The sequence below is a fragment of the Nothobranchius furzeri genome, chromosome 17, assembly GCF_043380555.1.
Source record: "Nothobranchius furzeri strain GRZ-AD chromosome 17, NfurGRZ-RIMD1, whole genome shotgun sequence".
Taxonomy (NCBI): domain Eukaryota; kingdom Metazoa; phylum Chordata; class Actinopteri; order Cyprinodontiformes; family Nothobranchiidae; genus Nothobranchius; species Nothobranchius furzeri.
The window spans coordinates 49,871,545-49,884,076 of record NC_091757.1 but is presented as its reverse complement, the minus strand read 5'-3'; the positions used below and the strand labels follow the sequence as shown (position 1 = coordinate 49,884,076).

Sequence of the window (12,532 nt, the reverse complement as noted above, 5' to 3'; positions counted from 1 at the left end):
ACTCACTATTTTTCTACTGTTGCTCTTTGAGTGGATTTGCATTAACAAGCTGAAGTAAATAAACTGTCGTCAACCAGACGTCACTGCAAAGGTAGGCAGATCTGACAGAAAAGGTCTGCTGTCTTGGTGCTGTATTCCTTCGCAATACTGACACGCTAACTGAGAAGTATAAATGGTAAAGGTCTCCGTGAAAATGTGTGTGTGTGTGTGTGTGTGTGTGTGTGTGTGTGTGTGTGCGTGCGTGCGTGCGTGCGTGCGTGTGTGTGTGTGTGTGTGTGCGAGTGCAAACTTGCTGATGGACAAGCATAAACTATACTTTAGGCACATCATACTAGTACCAGGTTGGACCCCATTTTCCCTTCAATACTGCCTTATGGTTTTAGAGTAGATAGGGTTTCAGACTGCATAGAGTTTGACTAGATAGGGTTAAAGACTCAATAGGGATTTCAACTACATAGGGTTTTAGACTACATAGACTTTAAGACTAGTGTTAAAGACTCAATAGGGTTTTAGACTACATAGACTTTAAGACTAGATAGGGTTAAATACTCATTACGGTTTTAGACTACATAGGGTTTTACACTAGATAGGGTTTTAGACTACATAGTGTTTTAGACTACATAGGGTTTTACACTAGATAGGGTTTTAGACTACATAGTGTTTTAGACTACATAGGGTTTTACACTAGATAGTGTTTTAGACTACATAGGGTTTTACACTAGATAGGGTTTTAGACTACATAGGGTTTTACACTTGATAGTATCACACAGTTGGTGCACATTTGTTGACTGCACATCATTGATATGAACCTCTGGTTTGACAGCATCTAAAATGTTCTAGATTGGATTGCATTTTGGTGACTGTGGAATCCAGTAAACTCGTCATCATTCCATCTTTCAGTTCTTATTAAAACACAGAAAAGGTTTATTTACCTGCAACGTTTTGTTTGCGGCTGCAAACATCATCAGGCTAATGCCGATGGTGGCGTCACTTCCTTCGTTTATCCGCGGGCAGCAGAGGACGTTGTCGCCCTCTGCTGCCCGCTCTCCCCTCTCCAATGCTGCAGTCCCATGTTGCCCAGACATTTGCAATAAACAAAGGAAAACAACAAACAACAGAAAGAAAAAAACAACCAAGGCAAAGAACCAGAAACCCAGAAAGACAAGAACAACAACCAGTGATAACCTTGCCATACAACAAAGGCATAACAGAAAAAAGAAGAGCAACAATGAAAAAACACAACATAAACACACCAACAAAACCATACACAACAGTTAGAAACAGACTAGTACACCCGAAAGACAAGATACCAGCTGGACTTAAATGTGGAGTCGTTTATGAAATCCCATGCAAACTCTGCAATAAAACATACATAGGAGAAACCGGACGCCAACTCAACACACGAACAATAGAACATAGAAAGGAGTGCGAGAAAGAGGCAAGTCGAAAACACACAAGAGCAGCAAAAGAAGAAGCAGAAAGCACAATAAAGAAGTCAGCCGTAACAGATCACTGCATAAGAGAAAACCACGTAATGGACTGGGACAACACAAGGATCATAAATACCGAACAACAGAAATACAAAAGATGGATAAAAGAAGCCATAGAGATAAGGAGACGTGGATGTGGGACCATGAACAGAGACGATGGAGTTTACACATTGGATCGCACATGGGAATGCATCATTGGAGAGGGGAGAGAGGGCAGCAGAGGGTGACAACGTCCTCTGCTGCCTGCGGTTAAACAAAGGAAGTGACGCCACCATCATCAGCCTGATGATGTTTGCAGCCGCAAATGAAATGTTGCAGGTAAATAAACCTTTTCCGTGTTTTAAAAAGAACTGAAAGATGGAATTTGAATCTCAACACTGCAAGAACACACCAAAAATTCGTAATCTTGTTGAAGCAACCAGTTAGAGATGAGTTGAGCTTTGTGACTTGGTTAATTGAAAATGGGTCCATTGTGGTCAAACGAAGATGGACATGGTAAGCAACAATACTCAGGTAGACTGTGGTGTTTAAAGAAAGATTAGCCGGATCCAAAGTAGGCCAAGAATTTCTCTCCAACCCCATAACTCTCCATTGACAGAGGGTTACAGGTTTGCACAGTTTGCCACAGCTTATGCATCCTTGGGCAAGATACTTCAGCCAGTGACTAGTTGCGCCTATTGTGTGGCAGCCTCGCTTCTGTCAGTGTGCCCCAGGGCAGCTGTGACTACATCACAGCTTTATCGGCATCAGTGTGTAAATGGGTGAATGACTGTTGTGCTGTAAAGTGCCTTTAGGGTTCTGGGATGCTAGAAACGGCAATAATGCAGACTATCAGTGGCGGACTGGCCATCAGGAGCACCAGAAAAATTCCCAGTGGCTGACAGCTAAGGTGGCTGGCTCGGTATTGCCTTCAAATACTTAACCTTGGAGCTGGAAATGATTAATGCTCCTTTTATTTATGTGGATGCTAATTCTAGTCAACCACATAGGATATTATTCACCTGTGGCTAAACGCTAGTGCTAATCTCATACCCAAGAGATATTTAAGACAGAACACACGCACATCCACATGTATGCATGCATCCATGCACCCATGATTGCACTCACACATGCAAGCACACGTGAACAGACACACACACACACACACACACACACACATGCACGAACGCACACACACTTTTGCAGCACCCATTTTATCATGGTAGCAGACAACATTCAGTAGTTTTCATTAAGTCACTAAATACTCCAAACTATTGGAAATATTTTAGTTAGTGTTTGTAAAGCTAAAAGCAAATTTTTCTTTAAAAATCCATCCATCCATCCATCCATTTTCTGAACCTGCTTTGTCCACGCAGGGTCGGGGGTGGGGGGGGGGGGGGGGGGGGGGGGGGCTAGTGCCTATCTCCAGCGTTCAACGGGCAATCAGGCGGGGTAACACCCTGGGCAGAGAGCCAGTCCATCGCAGTTCTTTAAAAAAATGCCACTTTTCAATTACATTTTGCTGCAACATTTCATTTCTTGAAACTTGATTTCAACATGTATACTACTTAGTAAGTATGTTGTGTGTATGTGTATGTGTCTGTGTGTGTGCTCTGTCTTCTCGATCCCCAGTGGGTCGTGGCAGACGGCTGCTTATACTGAGCCCGGATCCTCTGGAGGTTTCTTCCTGTTAAAAGGGAGTTTTCCTCTCCAGTGTCGCTAAATGCTTGCTCAGTACGAGGATTGCTGTAAAGTCACTGGCACTAGTCAGCGACTCGATGCAATCTGCCAGGTTCCTTTAAAGAAACTTTTACTGATTGGCTTAAGTATTGACCTGTATTGGAATGTTTACTATGTAAAGTGTCTTGAGGCGACTCTTTTCATGATTTGGCGCAATACGAATAAACTGAACTGAATTGATTTCAAGGAACAAAATTGATTAGTATTTCCTAAATAGCCTTTAAGACACAGGAAACCAATGAGCAGGAACAATGAAACGTGTCTTTTATTTTAAACCACTAACTATTAGCTAAAAATTTTTGAAATTAGTTGAAGAAATGATGATTGCTATTGGTTTTTAAATAAAGCTAATTGATTCATTAACCGTTATGCTATTTCTGATTCATTTGTCACTCACAACCTCCAAAAAGCTTTGGGAAGTTTTACCATAAACACAACATCACAGGGCAAACCCACTCGACAAGAATTAGATCCCTTTTTCCTCTGCCTTTTTTTTTCTTGTATAATGATCCTACGACTAAAATGTTAATTACAGCTAAAACGTAAGATGATTGCAAATATAAAATAGCAATTAGCATGTATCACAGTTACCATTATCACCGCTATTATTTGCAGCAACGATGGAAAACTATTTGCCAAATAGTGAAATGCTCATCATTTGCTTATTCAGAGCACAGAACCTTTCAGAGGCAGTGTTAGAAACAAAATCAATCCTCCTCGAATTTGCATAATTAATGTAGCCTGAAAAAAATCAACTATTGCAAGGCCTTGAGCATGAAAACAAACGTACACTGTGCACTGTGGCAAAACAGCACATATTTAGATTGAAATAAGTAAATGAATGAATCAAGTATCTCTTCCTCTTACTGAAGAATTAAATGCACTAGTCTGAAACCAAATAGTTTTGATCAAATACACATTTATGAAATTCTTTTTCCAACAGCATTTACTGAGATCTCTGCTAAAGCTCAGTTACTTCTGAAATTAAATATAAAGTTTTTCCTAAACTCCATGGAGAGCCTAAATCAGGCCCATCTACTTCCAGATCACGCGTCCCCGACAAAAAGAGAAAATGGATGCAGGTCAATGGGGCTATAAATGCCATTTTCTAATCCCATGTAGAACTACAAATGTGTCTCACCATATTGACGTCATAGAACCAGACATGGAGAAGAAAATGGCTGTGAGTTTAGTGAGCTTTGAATTCTTCTTCCAGAATGACTGGAGGATTAAATGTGGGAATAACAAAAGCAAACAATCTGGCCAAGTGGTAAGTGAGATTGTGCGGTGACGTCATATCCAACATCTTGGAAAAGGTTGTGGCTAAACAACTGACAGCTGCTCTTGATGAACATAACATCTATGATAGATTCCAGTCAGGTTTTTGTAGAGCTCATTTTATTGAAACAGCTCTAATGGTCTCTAATGACCTTCTGGCCCACAGTGATGCACTGGACTGTTCTGTTGTGGTCCTGTGGACCTGACTGCAGCCTTTGACACTGAGAGGCTGAGAGACTAAGTAGGCGTATCACGATCTGCTCTGGAGTGGTTCTACTCTCATCTGTCTGAGCGTTCCTTCTTTGTGGCTGTCTCCAAGTTTAGGTCTTCTACCACCTTCCTCACCCATGGTGTCCCACAAAGTTCTGTGCTGGGGCCTCTACTCTTCCTCCTCTATCTGCTTCCTCTTCAGCTCGTTCTGAGCTCCTTTAAAAGAGTCTCCTACCAACTTTACGCAGATGACATCCAACTGTACATCTCCTTTAAGCCCCATGAGATGTCTAAGCTGCAGCTGTTGCACACCTGCTTAGACTCTATTAAAACCTGGATGGCTGGGAGCTTTCTACAGCTGAATGAAGATAAGACTGGGATCCTCATCTGTGCCCCAGACAAGCTGGTCCCCAAAGTCAGAGACTCTCTTGGTCAGCTTGCTTCTCACTCCAAACCCTTTCAGAAATCTTGGTGTGACCTTTGACCCAGCTCTCACCCTGGATTCTCATGTCAGTTCTCTTGTTCGCTCTTCCTTCTTCCATCTCAGGAACATTGCAAAGCTGAGTCCCATTCTGTCCCGCTCTGAACTTCTCCTCACGCTTACCCCGGTTTCACACTGCAAGCATCAGCGGAATGGAACAGCAGTGGAGCGGCTCACTCGCGAACTTCAAAGCAATCCTTTGCACAACGGGAGAGTCTTGGCCGCGGCACAGTTTCCTCGCTGCGCCTCGCTGTACCCGCGAGATTCTAAAATCTCTCGAGACTTCCGACACCTTCCTCATCGAGAGATCACGACCCCCACGAGGAATCACACCATTGCACTTCTCGAAAGAAACTGGTGGTAAACAAAGCCGTTCGGTCACACGTACTGACATAAGTTATATATAACATCGCAAAGTTGCATTTTATTTTGAAAATAACCGGGGATTGTACACTGAAACAGTGTGGTCTCCTGTCTCGCACTATGTGAACTGCGTAAATTGACGTGTCCCAGAAGCGGCTCGCGGAAAAAATAGAATTCGATCCTATCTTTAACGGTGCGGCGCGGCATGCCGCTTCTGGGACGCACCTGGAAATTGCTGCGTCGCGACTGGTTTGCAACACTCCATAGACTATAAGTGGATTCTATTTGAAGCGTTGCCACTTCGCTGCTGTTCTGTTCCGCTGATGCTCGCAGTGTGAAACCGGGGTTAGACTACTGCAACTATCTTTTCACGTGTCTGAGCAGAACCTCCCTGAACCGTCTACAGGTGGTTCAGAACGCCTGTGCTCGGCTTCTGACCAAGTCCTCCAAACACACCCACATCACCCCGCTTCTCCTCCAGCTTCACTGGCTGCCAGTCAACCTCAGGGTTCATTTCAAGATCCTGGTTCTGGTCTATAGGGTCTTACATGGACAAGCACCATCATACATTGGTGATCTTCTTAGTCCCTACACCCCCAGCAGGTCCCTGAGGTCCAGTGATCAAAGCCTACTGGTTGTGCAGCACCAGGCTAAAGACCAAAGGCGACAGATCGTTTGCTGCTGTGGCCCCCAGACTCTGGAACTCTCTCCCCCTGAGTTTTAAACAAATTTTGTATGATTTTTTTGAAAAGAATTTTTATACTTTATTCTTTTTTGTTTTTGTGAAGCGCCTCGTGATTTTTATCTTGAGAGGCACTAAAAATGATCGTTTTCTTTCTTTCTTAAATGCGACATCTGATTTGCAGCTTATTAATTACAGATTTTTACAAGTTAGCAAATCTCAAAGTACGTGACTGACAAACGAAACCCCCATGATTTATTTTCATTTAAATTGAAGTAGAACATAGGTGCAATTCAGGGCGTACGGCGAAGCGTTGCTTGCATTCGTTTTTTTCTTTGTTCCGAGGACCCATGAGCCCACCAGAAGGGGAGGAGACTTAGGCTTCCACACCTGAGTGCAGTCTGACAGATTTTGATCATTCCCCAGTTAAAGCCTTTTTTTCCCCTCTTAGTCAACATTGAATAGAATGACTCCTTCATTTTGCTCTAATTCCACCATTGTGCTGGAGCCCAAAAGGTCAGATGAAACCCAAACCCCTGAGATGATTCGTCTTTGATTTTGGATCATTTAAAGCCATTCTATTTTCCTTTCTATAATGTGTCTTTCCACTTCTATTAACTTCCTATTTTTATTTCTAAAGTGGACCCTTTCAAATGCATCCTCAAACAAGATTGTGAATCATAGATAAAATGGCAACAAATCAGAAAATTGTACTTGTGTTCCTTTGTGACACACAGCAAATACAACAAATCCATCAAATATTTAATTCACAAGTTTGTTTTTCTATTAACGAATGGCTAATTACCTTGCTGCAGAAAGGAGCCGTACACAAACCACATGGAATTGTAGAGTGTGGTTGAAGACACGGAGCCCATGGGTAGTCGTGGTGGGTTGAGCCAGCTGAGCAAGTACACCAGGATGCCCACGAGGAGCACGGTGCCTGCGATGCACGCCCACAGTGACAGGTCAAAGGGTGCCAAGCAGGCAAACATGTCCACTGTGCGTTCGGCCTTGCGCAGCAGAACGCCCACAGAATAATCCATGTAGCGCGTGGTGAAGTCTACAACGCTCTCCCGCTCAGGCGTAATGGTCAAAGCGGAAAGTCCCACATCAGCTCGCTGCAAGAGGCAGGGAAGAAAAAAGAAATCCAAGACATAGAAACGATTAAAAAAACCAAGCTGCTAGTGTCAGAGATGAGTTGCTTTAGACCTTTGCATATGGCATATATAAAGCATAAATAACTTTTAGATCTTTAATTCACATTGTGCACATTTAAAAACACAAATATTTGTCTTCAGCTAAACAGAGTGGCGGAGATCAGAAAATAAGAACACATTCAAATATAATTCATGCATGATTCTCAGCGCGTGCTTCATGTTCCTGTACCTAAGTATGTAATTTCTTCCCTGTAAGCTCACTTTAAGCCAATATGGAACAGGCAATCTTTTGATGTCTGAACTTGGAATTATTTATTCATGAAAATTTTGATCCTTTTTTGCATAGGCGTCATCAGGCCTCGGAGCCTCAGGATGTTGCCCCGAATATTTTTTGAATAGCTCCGGAACTCAGCAAGGAAACTCGAAAACTAGATCTATTCCAATCATGCAATAATACTCCCAACATATTAATATAAAAGTTTGATATTTCTGCTCTGACACACAAGCAGGTCGGGTTTGTTTTCTCTGAAATTCATATATCCGTAATGTCCTTTCACACTACCTGGAAATATAAACTTTTGATGGCTGATGTGTGTATTTTTGGCATGAATCGAGAGACAGAGGAACAACGATTGTCAGAATAGCTCAGATTTTGTTACTAACATGAGATTTCTTAATATCGAGAGGGTGCAAATAAGGCTGATTTAGGTCTTCTGTTTACTGAAGCAGCAGAGGAGCAGAGCCTGATTTGGGTCTGTACCCTAATATTCAAGTCAAGAGAAGAACATTAAGGGTATAAAGGTCTAGAATTACTCAATGTCCGCACAAGGTTCTGATGATTAGGCAGAAATTTAAAGGAGACATGACTTTTTTCTTGAGTTATAATAGTTCTACGATCAATAAAAAATACTTTTATTAATATATTTTCACAGAATTCCTCTCACATCTCAGCAGTTTTATTCTTTACATTTTTAGTACCTTCCAGAATGAGCCATTTTAGGGCTCTGCCACTTTAAGAAAACAAGCTGGAGCTGGCCACGCCCACTTGTCTACCACAATAAACTGAAAAGTTCAGATGGTCGGGAGGGGCTTGGAGTAGAGGCACTACTCCTCCAGCAGCAGTTTTCTCTTGCACCATGCGGTTTTTGTGACATCACAAATTCAGAATTTTTGAGGCAGCCTTGTTTTAGGTTCATAATTCCTAGAAACAAACTAAATAAAATGGATGAACAATATTTTTTGTGTTTGCAGTGGCAGTAGAGACCCACGTGGCAGCAGAAAAGGATGCTAAGGGTTAGTTTTGCATGAAGCTATTTGCTTAAAACAATTTCACTAACCGTTTTGGACATAGTCCTAAAATGAAGATTTCAAACATCTATAACATCACCATGTTAAAGTTATAAAGTACATCACACTAATGGGCTCGACACATGGGAGGCGGCAAACGACCGCGATCAGCGAAATTTGTCGCTGTCCTTTTTATTACCTGACACACGGGAGGCGATCCGCGGCCAGCGGCAAAGCCGTCTACGCGTTCTGTTCCATGGCGAAATCGAAACTTCCGTTGTTTTGTTTGGCTGTGTCATGTTGGAGGGAATTAAGGTTATTTAAGCGGTTCAGAGTTAATAAAGCGATAGATATGATGTTTCACAAGGCGCTGTTAGAGTTATGTGAAATCTTACTTGTGATTTTACTATAAAACATAATAATAATCAACTTCTCCTCCATGTTTGCTCGGAGATGTACGGAGCATCCTGTCCGCTCATTGGTCAGTGAATGAAACCTCCGTTGATTGGTCCTCGTCCGAGCGACAGCGATGAAAAGTTGAAAATGTTTCAACTTTCTGGGATCGTGTCGCTGGGTCGCCTGTGCACGACACGTGCACGAGCGCAAAATTTCACACGTACGTTTTTCACGTTTCGCTTAGTAGGAGGGAGATCCGCCCGCGATCATCGCTTTGTCGCGCATGTCTCATTGAAAATGAATGGAGGAGAGGCGATGTCGCCTCCCATGTGTTGAGCCCATAAGGGTTTCCTCATGTCAAGATATTTTTGGCTTGAAAATTTTCCTGATTTCCAACTTGTCTTGTTTTCATATTTTGACATGTAATATCTTCAGTTAGATGGATCTCATGTTGTTCCTACTTATGTGTGTCCTTTATGCTTGCATTATAATTCCCATTGAATAATGTATCAAAAAAGAAATATAGTTGTTCTAGTCTTCGTCACCCAAAAACCCGCAGCCTGACGGCTCTATTGTTTACATGTTAAATTTTCCCGTGGATGACGGACAGCGTTGGTGTTGCTAAGCAACCAATTTTCCAGCTGGCACACTTGCTCTTTGTTTATATTCCGTGTAAAACAGCAGCTAAAATGGCTTTTAGAAGAATGTTCTCAGTGAAGCCAGCATTAGGTATGATGCTGCTTCAGGCGGAGAGGGGAAAGCTGATGAAATCTGGTCAGTAGAAGTGGCAGTCTCCCACCCCCCGCGTAGAAAGGAGCTGCATCAGTCACCCAGCGAACAATAGACTTTTTTTAAGGATTTGAATTAAAATGATATTTTCTTGCCATGTTATTAGGCTTATCTTGAACCATTTTGCTCCACCACGTCATTGTCAGCCTGCATTTAACGGCCAAAATGGCAGCCGTCAAACTGACTGTCATTGGGAATTCTAGCTGTGTTAGAATTCTGGGGCTTCTAGTGTTAAAAATAAAACAAAATAAAACAAAAGAAACACAAAAGAACCTCTGAAAATTGTCCATGAGAATGTGGGAAATATCTGTCAAAGTCCATGAATCAAACACTAGAAGATACTTGAGGAGAGCTAAATATTTCATGAGCAGATGTCTTTAATAATACAGTTTCACACAGACTGATGTCCTCCTCTTGTTATCCACTTAATGACCTCCTGCTCCAACAGTTTATGAATTGTTGACATTCTATTAGTTAAAGATGACTTACTTTTGAAAATACTTGCACATCATGGTAATTGTCATTTAAGAGCAAATGCAAGCTAATAAATGCCAAGAAGGCCGGATTTTCTAAGTGAGTGAAAGTTTACTGGCTTGTCTGAAGGTTAATGTCCTTGGTGTTTCCCACGTGTCTGTTACACAAGGATTCTAATTATTCCCTCACCTTAAAAACCAGTTCTCCCATGAGTCCATTCCACTGACCGTCGGACTGCAAACTGCCATATTTGTGGTCTGGAGCCACGTAGATCTCATACTTAAAGCCCAAGTAGTTGGCCAGAGCATCCAAAACGTCGATGGAGAAGCCCTGGTACTTCTTTGGTTTTCCCAACACATTCTCAGACACCATTACAAATGGCTCCTCCTGAAAGGAAACAAATCAGTGGGTCAGTAAGGCAGTCAAGAAACCGATCATCATACTATTTTTTTCTGAAATAAATCATCTTATACTCTGATGTTTATACACTGGAAAAATTCACTTTGATGGTAGATAGAGTGCGCGCGCGTGTGTGTGTATGTGTGTGTGTGCCCGCGCGTACGACCATGTGTGTTTGCAGCTAAAGACGGCAAGTCCCTCAGGTCAAAACAAAGATGATACTTTATGTTTGAAGACCTGTTTTACATTAGCTGACAGACTTGTTCGCCTTCACTTTTATTGCCAAATAACTGACTTTATACCTCCAGTGTTAACACAACAGTGCCCTGGGGGCCAACAAAAATGTCTGCTCAACTGGGCAAAAAGAAATACTTTTATTTATTTATTTTTTTTACTTTGTGTCGCTGCTTAAAATATATAAAAATACTGAACAAACTGTATCTGTCTGCCTGTTTCCCAAATGGTTTTATTAGGGATAATCTGCAATTAATATTGGGCGATATCGGCTTTTACATACTATACAAATACACCAAACTCTTCAGCCACTTCTCCCCTCTCTCAAAATAGCAGATCTGAGGTAAAGCTTTGGATATTTTAGTTTATTTGGAAAAACTTGTGAAGTGGAAATTTGCCCTGTGTAGTGAAGAGTTATTATTTTAAAAGTACAGCAAAACACTCCAAAACCCACTACCTATATTCTTTAGTACTCAGCTTGTAGCTATACCATGAATTAAGATTTTCAATCGATTCCTTCTTTGGCTCTCCACATGTCTGTTGCTCATTTAAAAAATCTCTATTGATGAGTGAAATGTTGCAGGTCCCATAACGTATGTCTTGCAGATTTATGAGGGACTGTTTGTTATTGACTAGATACTGGATGCACATTAAGCATGAATGCACATACATGCATGAACACACACACACACTCTCACTCAAGCATGCATCCCCCCCCCCCCCCCCCCCCCCACACACACACACACACATAGGCAATATTCCACAGATTCACTTGGAGGTTTCTAATCTTTGCTAGCTGCAGCAGCTCAATAAGCCTTTAGGCAGTGAGCGGACACGAATGCCAGATCTCTGTCTCACTACAAATATTCATCAATCAAGGTTAGAACACATTACAGCATACACACATCACCATACACAATGAGTAACTCCATAAATGATGCTCGTTGGAGCTCCATTTTGGTTAGTTAATAATGAATCTGGTGTGATGTAACATTAGCTCTAGACTCCAAAATTTACATTTTACATCTAAAATCACACTAAAATTTCAAAGAAAATAGCTAAATTAATAATTTATGATGATTTAATTTAAAATTTTGTGAGAAAAATAAAACAAGAGAATGAAAGTTGTGTCTGTACACAGTTAAGTAATATTTTCACTTGGTGTTCTTCAAACAATCTTAAAGGGATACTTTTCAGTTTGGGCTTGTTTTTAGCACTCCCTAGTGTCCAGTTAGTAAAACCCAAAGTTAAACGTATCTACTCGCTGTGCGTTTGTCTTTTTAACACCTTAATCTAACTGCTGAGAATGTCTCCTCAGCCTTCATTAGTGTCTACAGGTTCTTCACTCAGTTAAACCAATCAGCTGTGTCCGTGATCTACAACATGCAGGAAACATGCTGGAAGCAGACTGCAGTGCCAGGCATGCAAGCTTTACTTAGTCCAACAGGGAACGGAAGGACACTCTGAAGTTGCAAGTTTGACATTCTGGCCAAAGAGGGTGGTGAGGGTCTGTAAGGGTCATTTTAGCACATGCTGGCTCAAGAAAATGATTTAAAGATATGAAAATGTTGCA

General features: G+C 41.6%; 1 protein-coding gene across 4 annotated transcripts in view; it reads right to left on the bottom strand.

The window, feature by feature from the left end:
• Positions 1–12,532, bottom strand: part of grid2 (glutamate receptor, ionotropic, delta 2) — an 812,001-nt gene that overhangs the window by 168,309 nt on the left and 631,160 nt on the right. For all 4 annotated transcript variants that reach the window (XM_070546132.1, XM_070546133.1, XM_070546131.1 and 1 more), the window contains 2 exons: positions 10,516–10,713; positions 7,029–7,341 (listed from right to left, as the gene is read on the bottom strand). In XM_070546132.1, the coding sequence (XP_070402233.1) occupies positions 7,029–7,341; positions 10,516–10,713 (511 nt within the window). The remainder of the gene's footprint in view (positions 1–7,028; positions 7,342–10,515; positions 10,714–12,532) is intronic.